The following is a 16,856-nucleotide window of genomic DNA, read 5'->3' on the forward strand; positions in this document are numbered from 1 at the left end:
GGCCATCATACAGTTATCACCTCCCAGGGACAATGCTCTGCAACAATAGGCTGCATAGGCCTTGTCTCCTCTGACTGTCTATGTATTTCCTCACTTCCTGTTTACTGATAGCAGAAAGGGGACCTGCCTTACCGGCAGCTTGTTCCTGGGCATTGCTGTGCTTTGTGGCAGCAATAGGAGAAACAGACTCAACAGAACAAGTAAGTTATAGAATAAGAGGAGCTAAATAGGTTCTTGATTAATAGGGGGACTAATGGATGTCATTAGGTGTTTATAGCTGTCTGTAGTATACAGTTATCACTAAAGCTGTCTTTAGTATATGTACGTCACTAAAACTGTCTGTTATAAATGGTGGTCACTGTTGTAGTCTGTAATATAAACATACTTGCCTACCCTCCAGAAACCTATGGGAGGCTCACAATTTTTGGGGTAGTCCCTAGCAGCCTTTAAAGAGTAGGCGGTTCTTCCGCATCCTGCCGGCTTCCTAGTGAACCGGCAATCAGGCAGGGCTAAATGACTGGATGGTGTCGTTTAACTTTGCCCCATGGACCTGCAAATCATGTGTACTTCCCTATGTTGGGGGCCTAATGACTAGACCATTAGGCCACACACCCCCTGAAGCTCCCTGCAGTATCTCTAAATCCTGGCTTCTCCCGTAAAGGAGACTTACAAAGTAGATATTATTATATGGTGGTCATGTACAGTAGGTAGAGGTAGATTTCATTCCAATAGAACAGGGAAGTGTGTGTGTGTGTGTGTGTGTGTGTGTGGGGGGGGGGCTACATAAATGCTATATATAGAGAAATGTTTCTACGAAACATCTGGGGATCATAGCAAAAGAAAAGTTGATTTTGTAGCGAAAATATTTTGTTTGTGAATTTCAAGGTAAACCGTATAACATGGTTATAGTTGAGTTCATACATCAATCAGGAGTGAGGCACAGGAGACAAGTAAATTACTAGCATTGTATAACGGAAGACACCTGGCATGCATGTAAATAGCTGTACCTCTGTGGCTTAGCTGACAACCTTTCTTCCTCAAAACATCTTCAAGTGAAGTGTCAAATATTAAGCGTACATTTTGAAGCAGTCCCTACAGATGTAATTAAAAACAGATTAACTCTGAGAACTTGCATTAAACAATGAATTCATCTAGTAAGACAACTGAAACAAAATACATTATATACCACAGCTACTATATGTAAAGTTGTTAAAAGCAATAGTGCTACATAAAATGTACATATGTAGTAATCCGCTGCGATAAACGCTTGCTTTCATCATCTAACTTGCACTAGATCAGTAAAAGCTAATGATGATTTATTATGAGTTACTGCACATATGCACTTAGTAGTAACCTGGGATGTAAACGTGTAATATCTGTACAGTCTTTGCAAAGAAACACAGCTCAGTTATTCACTTTACAGATGTGTACATTTGTATTTACATTCATCTTTAAATTATTTGAAGAGGCGATCTTTGCACTTCCCATAGACCTGGTTCAGTCAACTTCAGTATATATAGACACATTATGAAAATGCACATATTTTTAGATTTAAATTTAAATCAGAACCATAGGGAGAAATCAATTAGTTGGTTCCCAAAATGCGGTCCTCAAGGCAACCAGACAGTCCAGATTTTACTGGCTTCACCAGTGGTGCAGAGAGGGGGGCACTTTTTAGCCTGGGCTGGATCTGTTAGGGGGATCTGAGTCCCGCTCCCCCATTGCAGGGAAAGAACTAACTGCCGCTCCAACAGTCTCTCTCTCCCCATGCCAGCACATGATGCACAGTGCTGTGTGCTGAGCAGGAAAAAGAAGCAGCTTTAGTGGCAGTCTGCCCTCTCCTTCTCCCTATGTGTGGGTCCGCACCACCAGCCCTGGTGTCTGCAAAGTAATTTATTTTAATTATTTTAGAAGAAGGTCAGGCCAAACCTCCTCCCATTGGCAACACCTCCTCCCAATGGCCACGTACCATTATTTTATTGTGGCCTGACTGGCCTTTTGGCACCCCTGTGTATTACTGCTTGTGCACAGATGGTGTAATTAAATGGATTGAGGTGCTAATTAAATCAACTGTGCCTAAGCATGGGTATCCTTAAAACCTGGACTGTATGGATGCCAGGAGGACCACGTTTAGTAACCACTGCACTATATGGATATGAACAAATATTTGTGAGTCCAACAAGAGTGCAAGCCATGAGGGAGGCCATTGCATGCTATCACACTAGAAACTCAGCTCCTGTGTGGTAGAGTTCACTGAATTTCCCTCATGGTATGCACATATTCACTAGCACTAACTACCTACTTGTATTAAGGGAACATTTAAATTGTATAACTTAAATCTCTCTCTCTCTCTCTCTTCTCTCTCTCTCTCTCTCTCTCTCTCTCTCTCTCTCTCTCTCTCTTCTCTCTCTCTATATATATATATATATATATATATATATATATATTATATATATATATATATATATATATATATATATATATATACACACACTTGAATTTGCTAGGATAGAGATCACTCCAATTCTTACAGTTATTCTAAATTAATTATTCCAATACATTACTGTTTTCCTTTATGAATGTATTAGTCATATTAAAAAAATTTAACACAGCACAATGTCACACTGTTCTAGCAGAATAATGGTGTTTCTTACCCTAAAGTGGTTTTCTTGTATGGAGCCCTTAGCTATATACATCCTATTGTTATCAGCTTTCAGATGCTCATAGAAGGTTTCCTCCAGGCGGAAGCTGTCGATAAGGTCACAACCAACATAGAGGTTGAAGTTTTCACCCGTAAGTTGAACTGTAATATTTTTCCAGTGAGAGTCTGCCAGTTCAACATCCTCCAAGGATATGACATTCTGTGTCCCCTCTACCCAGTAAATCAGGTCCAGAGTATTGGCCCGTCCATTTGAAACTAGCTCAAACAATCTGTTGGAGATGCCCGGACCTTCTATGGCAAAAATTGTTCCACGGTTTTGTTTATCTTGTTTCATAGTGGCAGTGAGGATAAAACCTTCATTTAGCTGCATTAGGTCAATAATTTGTCTCATCTTTTCAGACTGTACAGGTGGTATGTGAGTAAAGCGAAGGAATCGATATGCCGGAGAGCCGGAGTCATGTCCACGGAACACTTTGACTCCGAATGTCTTCTTGTTTATTTTACTGGCTTTAAAAAGATCAAAAATGGTCTCATCTTCCTTCTCTTCATCTAAAATTACAAAAATTGTCAGATTAGATATATTTTTTTTTAATAACAAAACATTTTAAACATTTTTAAATTTTTATGCTGCAAGTAATAAATATGCATTTATAGATATTAGACATTCTGCTGTTTTCTGCAGAGTCCTGTATTACAAAGTGGCAAACAAAGGCAAACAAAGGCAGATAAGGAAGCTCTAAATGTAAAGACTAATCACAAACTGCAAATAAGAGATTACAAATTGGGATTGGTCCTCACATTCATCCATGGTTTTCCGTAGTGACTATGGGCCTGATGTACTAGACTTGAAAAGTGATAAAATGGAGAGTGATAAACCACCAGCCAATCAGCTACTGACTGCCAAGTGACACGTTGTGTTTGAAAAATGAAAAGTAGGAGCTGATTGGTTGGTACTTTATCACTCTCTATTGTATCACTTTTCAAGGCTTAGTACAACTCGCTATATAAGAGTAACGGAGGAGCCCTGGGAAAACAGCTTAATTGGACTTTGGCTAGTCCAACTTGCATGGAAAGGTTCCATGTGTCATACTTTATATGTAATTGTTCCTTGTTTATGATGCTTGACACATTATAGCAATGAAAAGCTTACCTGTTTTTTTATCTTTTATTTTCTGCAAGCGGTTTAAATTATTTTAGTTACCGGTAATATAAATGTACTTAATAATGTCAACCAAAATGTAGCGAATATCAAAACTACAATAGCCTCAGCTCTTTTGTTTGTGGATATACTTGTTTTATTTCACTCCTGTTGTGAGTGCTAAAGCTGATTCATTCATTAATGAAAACAATTTAATAATTCAATAATATTGAATGCTTACCTTGAGCATGCAGGGAAGCGCAGAAAGAAAGAAACAAAGGCAACCAGACCAGTTGTCTCTGCAGCATAACTCCTACAGGAAGAAAAAGACAGAATGCAGGCTTAAACATATACAATTTGGGCTAAAGTAAATAGGACAGTAATTCAATTTTATATGGACATACAGATTTCAGCATTTTGCTAAGAATAATCATTTAAAAATGTTGGTTGCATCAGAATTGTACAAGACTTAAGGTGCAGATGTATTTAAGACAATTTTTGTGAAAACGTTTTGAATATAATATTCAATTTTTTTACAAAATGTATTAATCTGTTAATTAAATATCTGCAGTGCTAATGTTCACACTGAAACATATCACCAATCACAGCTTTGTCATTTTTGAAATGTGATAATTTTTCGAATGTATTAAGCACAAAAAAATATTTTTATTTTAGAATTTGCTTTAGTTTTTACCATCCTTTGATGGAGATTTATGGCCCTCATGTGCCATTGTCCACGATGCCCCATTTCTCTGACCCACCAAAACAGTCAAACAGATCAGCTAATCAGTGGCCAGCATTGATCGGTGATCTGTTGGGGAATCAGAGAAAATGCCAGATGTTAAAAATTTCTGATTCTCTGAACCTGACTGAAAACAGACAGGATTGGTGATTGGGTTTTTTAGAGATTTAATATTCCCGGCCGTTGGGAGATTGTCACTGTCCCAATACATAATACTTACATACTCTCCTGGGTCTTGCAGAGGACTCACGATTTTGGGGTACCGCTTCCACATTCTTCCCACTTCCTGTTAAAGTAGGCAGAATGGGGAGCTTACCAGAAGTCCAGTGGCAAGGCCTAAAAATGTGACTCTGTGCTAATTGTGTCATTTTAGCCCTGTCTCTATGCAAATTTGGCCCAATCATGGAATTTTGCCTGCATAACGCACAGGGCTTAAAGCCGTGATTAGCCGAGCCCACCTTGTTGCCTCCCACCTGCTTCTCCTCTCTGGAATTTGCCTACCCCTGACCCACTAGTTACATCACTACCCTTTTTAACATGATCATTTGTTACCTCAAATTTTTTTACTGCCCGTGTGCATCACAAATTTAATGAAAAATATAATCGCCAATGTCAAATAAACATATACATTTAAAGTTTGGCCCATATATCAGTCCACTTTTACACAGTTTGCATTTTACCATCTCAAGCTGGTGCCTTAAAATAATCATGTACTACAGTATGTTCATCTTTTATTGTACAATATAATAGCTTTGAAATAGTTGAAAAAAAATATATATATAGTATGGCCATTTTTTCACATGAAAAAGGCCATTATTGATACATACCTCCCAACTGATATTCTCAGACAGTCCAGTTTCATAGCCACTGTCCCACAGTCCCACCCACGGGCTACAGTATCCCATGGTAGGAGGGAAGTTTTGAGGTCCCTTGTCCCTCATTTCCCTGCTTAGCAGAGCAGCAGTAGATATTTGCATGTAGACTATCAATGGTTGTGCCATTAATGCTTTTTTATTTATTACAAGTTATTATGTAGTACACACATATTCTGTGGCAATTTAATGAGAATATTTAGCCATTCACATAAGTCCCTGTCCCAGTGAAGCTTACAATCTATACTCACAACCACATGTACCCTCACAAACAATCACCACAGGTTTCATTTGTGTTTGGATCCAATAAACCCTACTGTATACTTTGGGTTTGTGGGAGGAAACTAAAGAACCCGGGGGAAACCCACACAGGGGAGAATATACAAATCTCAGTAATGGCCAAGGTGGGAATGCTAACCATTGCACCATCCATGATACATTGAATCCATTACAGGATTCCCCAGTATTTTCTCACGCCAGTGTACTTAAACATTATTCGCCACCAAATGTTCAAATTGTGATATTTATTCTTGTTATGCATCATGTTTAGAGTTCATATTTGAACTGTTATTTCATACGTACTGATATTTTAGTAGTAGTTTTTCATTAAAAGTTAAATTTTAAATACTTTCCATTCATTATAATTTTAAAAAGTGTGCCCCAAAAACCCTTTTTGTTCTGCCTATGTCACCCTCGTGACAAACCATATTTTACCATCCATGATATGTTTTGCTCATGCAAATGACTGGTCACTACTGTGCATGAGCCAGGTTTTAGGCTGGAGTGTGAATGACAGTGAAGCGTGTTAAGGAGGGGGGCCATCTTATTCCCAACAGTGCACATTGTGTGTGTGAGCAGCGGGCAGCCGGAGAGCTGCTACAGAGTAGCCATGGAACATCAGCTACCATTGAGGGTGGGACACCATCTGGTTCTCCTCCATCAATGGTAAAAGTATTCATCATTGCTCACAGACCAAAAGTATTTGATGGACGATGCCCTTCCCTACTCAATTGTACAGCTACACTTAGCAAACTGACACAGATATTAGTTTATGTACATTATTTTTATTTACACACACACACACACACACACAAACAATGTTATCTAGGTTTTAAGGACCACTTCATAGCATCCACCAGTAATCAATATGTGGAAGGTCATACACTTCCAGGTTAAGTGAAGACCTCACAAACATGGTCATGGGAGCCATTGTTTAATCTACAGAAACGCAATAACATTTGTTTTGATTGGGTATGAAACTATACAGCACTATTGGTCAGCTTTTATCTTGGTGAAGGTTTCATCTGCCAGCAGGATTTTTATCCTGCTGGGAGCCATAGCAGTCATATGATCTGAGAAATGTGTAGTTTGGTGTCAAATGGTATTATGTCATGAAATTAATATGTTAGAAGTCAAACACACTTACTATACATAGCAAAAAGTGAAGGCAGAGGATTTATGTACAGTACTGTCACTAACTACACACTAAATTTTGTCCTTAAGTCAGAACATATTTTTTTAGAAGACACATAAGTTACTAATAGCAAACACTGGTGTGGTCTTCAGGCCGTTTCTTGAAGGAGAAGAATCTCATTATTTTCCACCCTTGGGTAACAATGTTCAACCTGTATGCATGGGATTACACCTCCTTTTCTACCACAAAGTGATGGAGTTCCTAGGCTTTCCCCAGTCCCTACGTCTTTGGCCACATAACATAGGAAATTATTATATGTGTTGTTGTGTGTCATGGTTCACTATGCATATTATCTTTGCTGTAGTGTGCAAACATCAAAATGCTTTAGTCTAATTTAAAAATTATAAAGGCATCACATATGTATTTAATCACACGGAATCCCCCATCAACTGTAAATCATACTTACCAACTCTCCCTGGATGTCAGGGAGTCTCCTTGAAATAGCAGCAATCCTGAATTATTATGTAGCTGTCATAGTATGGTATATCAATTTTATTACATTCCTCTCTGGCAGTGTACATTCAATTAAAAGCCCTGCACATATGTTCCAAGAGCAAGGCACTGTGAACTTTATGCCTCGGTACTGCACACCTGCATCTACATTTTTGTATGCTGGATTTGTCAATCCTTTCTGATATTGTTAACTGTATGATCATTACCTGATTTGCATTAGTAAAAGGATCATACCTACTCTGAGAATTTACACATGTCCTGTCCTGGTGTGCAACAGGACTTGTACATTCATGCCTCTTACATTTTATTTGTTACTGTATAATGTATTCTGTTGAATTGTTTTCTTTCCTATCTTATAAATAAAGTTGAATTGCTGATACATGTATATCTATAAGAAATTCTACATCTCACAAAGTAAGCATTTTTTTTACAGTTACCCACCCTCATCGCAATCCTCAATGACTCCTGAACACTGCCATTGAAGGCATACGGTAATTATTTTCTTACATACGCCTCCAAATTCAAATCCCACTGCCTGGCACAGGAATGGCAACATGCATAGGATGAGGTAAACTGAAAACGCAATTTACAAGCTAACTAGGAATTAATTTGCTTCAGTGAAAATAATAACATGCCATTGGAATAGTTTAAAGTTTAGATATTTGACAATAGTTCTCAGTTGAACCTACTGCTAATGATCAATTATTTGGATATCACTTTTGGGTGACAGTGCCTCTCTAGCTTTTGTGATACAGTACGTTTTCTGTACATTTAAACTTTACAAGTAACTGTCTACAAGATCCATAACTTGTACTAGGCATTTTCAGCCTGCACCCGATTCATTCATTTTTATTTACTTAAGCAGGAGCCAACCAAGTAGTATGTGGCAGCTCCTACCTCTTTTCTTCAGGAAGGGTGTCACTGCCCGCGGCCCAACGAAGCAGCACTCTAAATGAAGTGTACAGTATGAGGAAAAGGAAAAATGAGACTCACACACAAGCCTTGGCTTCTAATGACCACATCAGCTGCAGCCCCTAGTGCATTATGGCTGGTAGGGAACTTGCGCATGCGCACAACCCACCCTTCTTCTCATGCACAACTTCTGGGACAGCATCAGCTGCAGCCCCTAGAAGAATATTATAGCTTGCAAAAATACAGAATATTTACTTCCTATTTAAAGTACTATCTGCCAATCACAGAATGAGATAATTACAGTGCACAGAATCACAAATTAAATAATTAGCTCCACCTGTGGCTCTTTCAAATGTGTCAATGAGTGATGAATGCACCTGTGCACCTGCCGTGTGAACTGGAAAAAACGTGAACTGTGTGGGGTCCTGAGGATCAAGTTTCAGAACCCCAGGATTAGTCTATAGTGCTTCCAATGAGAAGCCACTGCATGCCTCTTTACTGTTAAAAGTGGGACAGTCCTGCAATTCAGACATTGTACTGCAGTTCCACCTGCGGGCTACGTCAATGCAGATAGGGGGAAGTTGGACGAGCCTTTGATCTCTGCAAAGCAGCAAGTGAATCTGGAGTAGATGCAGTGCACACATGCAGGGCATCTAATTAGTGCAGGGAGGTGAGATGTGGACTGTCTAGCTACTTGGGGAGCAATGGGCACACTGCCAAAATGACAAAAACATGTCCGTGTTACAAAGTCATGCGCGCTCATCCGAGACCACTCTGCTGGTTGTGCATGCCTATGCAGAGATCCCACTCTAATGCTGTGTACACACGTGGGAGATATATTGCTGAGCAATATATGGCTGAGCAATATATTGCTCAGTTTCTCCTGTTCATCAGCGACCAGAGATGGTCGCTGATGAAAAAGAAACTGCCGGGGGGAGCGATCACCACAGGGGCAAAAACGAGAGCGCGCACCCGGCGATATATCGCCGGTGCACACTCCCATTGCGGGCAATATGGTCGCTCAGCGACCATATTTCCCGCGATTTTGGACAAAATCGCCCCCGTGTGTACGCACCTTAAGAACAACAAGAGTTGGGTGTTATGGATTTATAGAGTGTGTGTGTATGTGTGTGTGTGTGTGTGGGGGGGGGGGGGGGGGGGGAAGGGGGGTAATATCAGCCATTGTCTTTGCGGAGAATATAGGCCATGAATACTGTACTTTAAATTGAAGGTTGCAAGGGAATTGACACATGCAGTATACATTATTATCCTGTGGCTATAGGACTGACCTTTCAACTTAATATCCAGATTTCTCTTTGGGGAAGAAAATAGAAGAGGCTTTTAAATTTGGAGCATGAAAAATTCATATGCATCCAAAAAGACATATAAATACACACACCTCCCAATTACATCAGGGAACTGTCCCGTGCATGGGCACACTATCTAACAGTGCAGGAAGGGGAGCTTGGGTCTTCTTAGATGTACTCTCCCCCAAAGTGACGAAAATGGGGATTGTCGTTTGACAACTCCCCTTCCAAACAAAGCACCACCCCCTCCACCTGTAGCCCCACCTCCTTTTTTGGGAGGTATGAGGGTTACTACTAGATTTGCCTCTCACTACAAGTAATCCAATACAGCACCACACATGCAACTACTTACACGCATTATAATTGTGCCAAATTTTAATAAATTCATGATACTAAATAAACAGTAACCTCATAAATATTAAATATCTTACTAGAACATTAAATTAATTTAATACATTTGGATAACACATATTTTCTATTAAGTAATACACGATGTTCCCAGGGCATCCCGTGTTATTATATTGTGGGATATTGTGGGACAGCTGATGAAGTGCTTAGGCGCCTCTTACCATTCCCAGCCAATATCACCAGAGAGCTTCCCTGGTGAAATTTTATTAATAATTTGCAGTGATAATTGTTTATGGCTGTGATAAAAAAAAATTGTTATCATTTTCTATTCATAAATAAACTTATGTGACATTTATAACCATAGTATGCCCCTTTTAGAAAACTGCTAGAAACAAGTGCTCAGGTTGGTGGAAGTTTATGCGGGTGCCGGAGGACTCACCGGCAGCCGGGATTCTGACAGTCATTACCCTGAGGTCGGAATCCCGACTGTTAAAAGGCCGACACACGGGCAACAGGTATTCTGCCTCGTGGAGGTTCACGACCCCCATAGAGGGAGAATAAAATAGGTGGAGAGTGCAGCGAGCCACTGTGCCTGCAGCATGGGGAGCACAGCATACCCGCAAGGCACTTTGTTGCACTCCCCCCGCTGTCTGAGTCCGGGCAGTCAGGATTACGACGTTAGGCTAAGGATTTACGGAATCCCAACTGTCGGGGTGTTATACCACATCCGTTTAAGGACTGCAATTTAGTAAGAGCAAGTCCTAATTAATCTGATTGTTAGCCAAGTAGTAACAAATGAAAGAAAAATGTTGCCGCTTCTAATTTATATTATTAGTTAAATAAAAATTCCAATACAGCTTCTAACTAAACATGATCCTTTAATATGATAACAATGCGTCAAGTTCAAAGAATAAAAGTTGGCTAAATAACAAATCCCGTAACAAAGTATGTTGTTGAAACTCAGACCAAATCCATATTTTAAACATGGGGTGAAATTTAATAGGATGAGAGATTCAGAAAGTGAGAGATTTGTTAAGAAATCTCCAGTTTTTTTAAAGCAGCAATCATTTACACAGCAAAATCAAACTGGTTTTGGAGTGTAAATGATTGCGGCTTTAAAAAAAGTGTAGATTTCTTAACAAATCTCTCACTTTCTGAATCTCTTATTCTATTAAATGTCACCCTGAAGGTCCATACACACTGGGCGACTTTGAGCTGAAAGTCCCTCAAAGCCGCCCAGTGTGTATGCCCCGGCGATGAGTGGTGAGAGCTGCTACGCGCTCCCTCATCATCGCCAGGAAAGCCGTTCAGCTGCTGGTCGGTGCTAGGCAGGGGGAAAGCCGCTCAGTTTGTATGCACTGAGCGGCTTTCACCGCAGCAATGATTGGCATCATCGCTGTCCATACACGTGGGGCATAGTCGCTCAGTGTGTATGGACCTTTAGAATCAAGCACACCGGATCTAAAAAGCATTTTGAAGATATATTTTTGTTCTTAACAGCAAAATTCATACCCCCATATGAATGCCTAAAGCCCCTTGTGCATTTATCAAGTAGTGATAACATTTTCTAAAGTTTTTTTTTACAGAAAAATTGGATACGATTGCTTCCTGCTAGTTACCAAAAAGGTTTCAAAGGAATAATCAGTGATTTCTTATACTGTTCCTTTGATTTCTTTGCTAACTATATCCCCATAGCCCAGTGGTTCCCAAACTTTTTTGGTTACGTGGTCCAAATTACATTCAGTACAGAGGAACTAGCAGCAAACCTCTTAAATGTCCAGGTTACACCACCATGTATGTCACTGCATGTGATAAGAGTAATCTAATGTTAGGAACCTGTTGTTACTTTATTAAAGGTAATTTCCCCTCCCCATTTGTTTTATTTACCACCTTTGTGCCTCTGTCCAGCCCTGTCAATAGTTGCCATCTACAGGCTTTTCACAGAAAATCATTGTCTAAATTAGTAGAGAGGACCGTGGACCTAATTCAGTGATGTGTGCAAACCTGATGGTTTTGAGATCTGCATATGAGCCCTAAGCCACAGTACGATTGGCAAGCTGCAGTCATTTGATGTAGCGGTGACAGGATGTATTCTCAAAAAGGCCAGTGTCTGCATCTTCTGATGCAGCTTTACTGTCCCGAGCAACATGAAAACACCAGCCATCTTACATAAGATGCAGATGATCCATTGCTGGAAAAACATCACAAAAGCAGACATACAGTGGGGGGAATTTACTAAGATGTGAATTCTACTTCACATGTGATGTTGCTATGGTTAACCAATCAGAATCTACTTCTTATTTATTTAGCACCCTCTTGAAGATAGTAGACAGGATCTGATTGGTTGCCCATAGCAACATCGCATGTGAAGTAGAATTCACTTCTTAGTAAATTTCATCTTTCTACTCAAGACACATCCTGATATTCTTACACATTTTAGCACAGCCACTAGCCAAGTAAATAGGTCGCCCCGGGGCCCCCACACATTATAGGCCCCCACACTGGCACTGCTGTGGCGGGTGGGTGGCAGGCAGAGGGGTTGGGCAGCAAGGGGCGGGTGGGGGGTCCCTGCGGCGGGGTCCCTGCAGTGGATGGGAAGTCAGCGGCGGGATCCCTGCTTGCCAATACCGCTACTAGTTCCCATCCACTGCAGGGACCCAGCTGCCTCCTCAGCACTATCCTCCTCCTCCCGCTGCTGTACTCCTCTCTGCTACAGGCATCCTGGAACTCCTTTCCCAGTGATACCTGCTGCTTCTCCTGGCCATGAGGGAGCCGGGGAAAGGGTGAGTGTGGGATGCAGTAGCACGGCCGGCTCCCTGTGCCAGTGCCGTGGGCTACTGTGCTACAGGGGAGCCCGCCTGACAAAGAGAGCATAGGCATGTTACGCTGCTGGGGAGGCAAATACCCCAGTGCAGGGGTGTAACTAGAAATTTGTAGGCCCCATAGCAACAGTATTTAAGGGCCCCCCATTTAGCAACTGATGGTGATAAATGTATTTAAAACATTACTTAAACAGTAAAGATTGGCCCCCTTTAGCTCTGGGCCCCATAGCAGCTTTACCCCTTGCACCTATGGTAGTTACGCCCTTGCCCCAGTGCCAGCTTTATTGTAGTGATTCCAATATGCTGGTGCTATGTGATGGGCAGGAGGTGGTTGGCTCTGTAGAGGCCCATTGGGGGGGTGGGGGGCTCCACAACAATTTTGTTGGCCAAGGCCCTCACAGACCTTAATCTGGCGCTGATGTACAGTATAATGAAGAATGTTGTATTCAATTAGAAAGCCTCTAATTTTAAGGAAACATATACACACACATCAAGTAATGTTAGAATCAGTTTAAATTCAGCTATTATGCAGATTCCTATGGTATTAGCAAGACTGGACTAGAAAAAGAATCTCACTGTCGCTTGGTTCATTTGGTAATGTTGGATGCCTCAGGATCTAAATTGATTTGTCAGTTAAAGTATTAATGTTTTCTTGTCTTACCGTTTTATCCTACCACTATGTGTTGGACAGTGAGAGGATACACACTGAAACACAGGAGGAACAAGACAAGTACACAGAGCTACGCCCTGATTGTGATTTTTACCTACCTTTTTTTGATGCAAATTTTCAGCTCATTTGTGACGTGGCTGTAGGGTTACCACCTTTTCCCTTTAATTACGGACACCTATTAATTACACAGGTTCTGTGGAAGTTTAAAACCAGGTGAAATGGAGTCTTGAAGTCAGCCAGCCACAGAACCTGTGTAATTAATATGTGTCCGGAATTAAAGGTGAAAAGGTGGTAACCCAAGGTGGCTGCCCAGAAAAGATTAAAGACACCCACTGGAGTCATCACAAGGTTCTCTGCAACTGCATACACACGTGTAGCATCAATGCAGAAATGAGTTAACAACAAGTCCTTGGGCAAAATGTAATAGGGTGAGAGTTTCAGAAAGTGAGAAATTTTGGGAGAGTTTTCCCATGTTTTTTAAAGCAGCAATCAATTACATGGCAAAATCAACCTGGTTTTGCAGTGTAATTGATTGCTGCTTTAACCCCTTCCCGACAATTGACGTACATTTACGTCATGGTCGGGAAGTACTTCCCGACACATGGCGTAAATGTACGTCATGGCTTGTAACTGTCACCGCGTCTATAGACGCGGTGACAGTTTCAACATGTCTGCTGTCCCTGACAGCAGACATGTCCGTGCATGCCCAGGGGGGGCTGCGATGCCGCCCCCCCGTCGGCGATCGCTGTGATTGGCTGTTCAGTGTGAACAGCCAATTACAGCGTTTTCTGTGTCACCGGCGAATAACGTTCGCCGGTGACACGCGATCGGAGGTGATTGGTGCTGTAAAGTACAGCACCAATCACCGCGGGGTGTAAGGGTGACACTGGTGTCACCCCACCTCACCCGCCCGCCCCCAAAGGCCGTGATTGGTTCGTCGGACCGACGGACCAATCACAGCCAAGGAGGGGGATTTAAACTAACGGTGATTGCACTGCAGACGCCATTCCGGTCTGGAATTGCGTGCAGTGCGGTCACCGTGCCTAGCTGCCGCAGTATACTGACCTGAACCTTGCCAAATACTTACCTGATCCTTGCAAATACCTTGCCTGATCACTGCTTCATCACTGCTTGTAGTGTGCTGGATGCTTCCTGGATCCTGTTACTTGTGACTTCCTGTGTTCTGAACTTGTGCTGCTGCAGTGTAATAGCGTTAGATAGAGAGATATAGAGAGAGATAGTGTCAGAGAGTGCTATATTTTGTGCTGCTGCAGTGTGATATAGTTATAGATAGAGACATAGAGAGAGAGAGATAGAGAGAGATAGAGAGAGATAGAGAGATATAGAGAGAGATAGAGAGAGAGAGATAGAGAGAGATAGAGAGGCCTAGTGACAGAGAGTGCTATATTTTGTGCTGCTGCAGTGTGATAGTTATAGATAGAGAGATAGAGAGAGATAGAGAGAGAGAGATAGAGATAGTGACAGATTGTGCTATATATTTTTTATATAACTGACTGCTGCCCCCCCTTTTGTGCTGATCAGTATAAATTAACTGATCAGCAACTTTTTGGGGGCGCAGGTTTTTTTTTATATATATATATATACCTGTCACTGCTGCTGCTGCAGTGTCATAGAGTGTTAGATAGTGAGAGATAGAGAGATAGAGAGAGATAGTGACAGAGAGTGATAGAGAGTGCTAAATTTTGTGTCTGCTGCCCCCGCCTTTTGTGCTGATCACTATATCTGAGGTGATCAGCAACTTTTTGGGGGTGCAGAGGTTTTTTTTTTTATATATACCTGCCAGTTGCACTGTCAGTTGCACCAAAGGTTGTGCACCTGCTGCCCCTCACTGGTAATCAGTGTCGCATCACTGATCACCTTTTTTTTTTTTGTGTGTGCTGTGGGGTCTTTTTTAAATTTTTTTTTTACACACACTGTGATTTTGTGGGTGTCCTGTGGCCGCTGTGCGCTGATCAGTGACGTACATCACTGATCATCTTTTTCGGCACAGGGTTGATCTATTTTTTTTTTTTTTTTGATCAAATTCCTGTTGCCTTTGAGCGCTGTTCAGTGATGGACGTTACTGACCAACATCTGTGCTCAATTTTTGGCGCAGGACCTTTTTTTTTTTTTTTTTAACCCCTTCAATTTTTTTTTTTAACCCCTTCAATTTTTTTTTTTTAACCCCTTCAATTTTTTTTTTTTTTAACCCCTTCAATTTTTTTTTTTTGTATAAAGTATTTTTTTTTTCTGCACTACATACACACTACACACTACATACCCCCCGGGTTGAAATAAAGTTTGTACCCCCCCCTACACTATACACGTGTTGAAACATTTCACTACCAGTAACACAAAAATAAAAATGGCATCCCAAATGTCATCCCAAATGTCATCCCAGTCATCCAGAAGAATGTATTCAGCGGAGGAGGCATATGCCATGCTTGCTTCTGACTCTGACACAGCCAGTGATGCAAGCGGGGAATTTGAAGGATTCGCCTTAAGCTCCTCTTCCTCCTCTGGTGATGAGGGACCCCCTCAAAGACGCCCCCGTAGAGCAGCTGAGACCCCCCCCCAATAATTGATCTCGTATGGACCCCACCACCAGACAATTTTGAGCCCCAGGTTCCTGAGTTTTTGGCCATGCCAGGAATCCAATTTGATTCCACAGGTCTCAGAGAAATTGACTTTTTCAAATTATTTTTCTCTGATGATTTTATAAATTTAATGGTGGACCAAACTAATTTATATGCCCAGCAGTTTATTGCTCAAAACCCCACGTCATCATTTGCTAGGTGGACCCCTGTAGATGCAGTAGAGATGATGACGTTTTGGGGTCTGGTGTTTCATATGGGCATAGTAAAAAAGCCAGAAATTAGGCAATATTGGAGTACAGATGTTCTGTACAGCACCCCATTTTACCGTATGGCCATGCCCCGGGCTCGATTTGAGACGATCCTTAAATTTTTGCATTACAACGATAATGCACAGTGCCCACCCAGAGATGATCCCACCTTTGACCGGCTATTCAAAGTCAGGCCGGTCATTGATCATTTCAGTGCCAAATTTGAAGACATGTACATCCCAGATAAATTCATTTGCATAGACGAGTCCCTTATACATTTTAAAGGAAGGGTTAAATTCCGCCAGTACCTTCCCAGTAAGAGGGCAAGGTATGGCATAAAAATGTATAAGCTGTGTGAAAGCACCTCAGGGTACACTCACAGGTTTAGGGTATATGAAGGGAAGGATTCAAGAATTGAACCGCCAGAATGCCCCCCCTCCCTCGTAGGTGTTAGTGGAAAAATTGTCTGGGATTTAGTGCACCCCTTCCTGGATAAAGGTTATCACCTCTATGTGGATAACTTTTACACTAGCATCCCCCTGTTTAAGGCCCTTGGTTCAAGAGGTACAGCAGCTTGCGGTACTGTGCGCAAGAACCAAAGAGGCCTCCCA

The 16,856-nt window shown here is 41.5% G+C and overlaps 1 protein-coding gene across 1 annotated transcript in view; it reads right to left on the minus strand.

The window, feature by feature from the left end:
• Positions 1 to 16,856, minus strand: part of THBS2 (thrombospondin 2) — a 94,752-nt gene that overhangs the window by 59,363 nt on the left and 18,533 nt on the right. The window contains exons 2-4 of the mRNA XM_083176275.1: positions 4,042 to 4,113; positions 2,655 to 3,211; positions 1,008 to 1,092 (exon numbers count right to left, since the gene is read on the minus strand). Of these exons, the coding sequence (XP_083032401.1) occupies positions 1,008 to 1,092; positions 2,655 to 3,211; positions 4,042 to 4,108 (709 nt within the window). The 5' untranslated portion in view covers positions 4,109 to 4,113. The remainder of the gene's footprint in view (positions 1 to 1,007; positions 1,093 to 2,654; positions 3,212 to 4,041; positions 4,114 to 16,856) is intronic.

The sequence above is a fragment of the Crinia signifera genome, chromosome 3 (genome assembly GCF_055691185.1).
Source record: "Crinia signifera chromosome 3, ASM5569118v1, whole genome shotgun sequence".
In the NCBI taxonomy this organism is placed as follows: domain Eukaryota; kingdom Metazoa; phylum Chordata; class Amphibia; order Anura; family Myobatrachidae; genus Crinia; species Crinia signifera.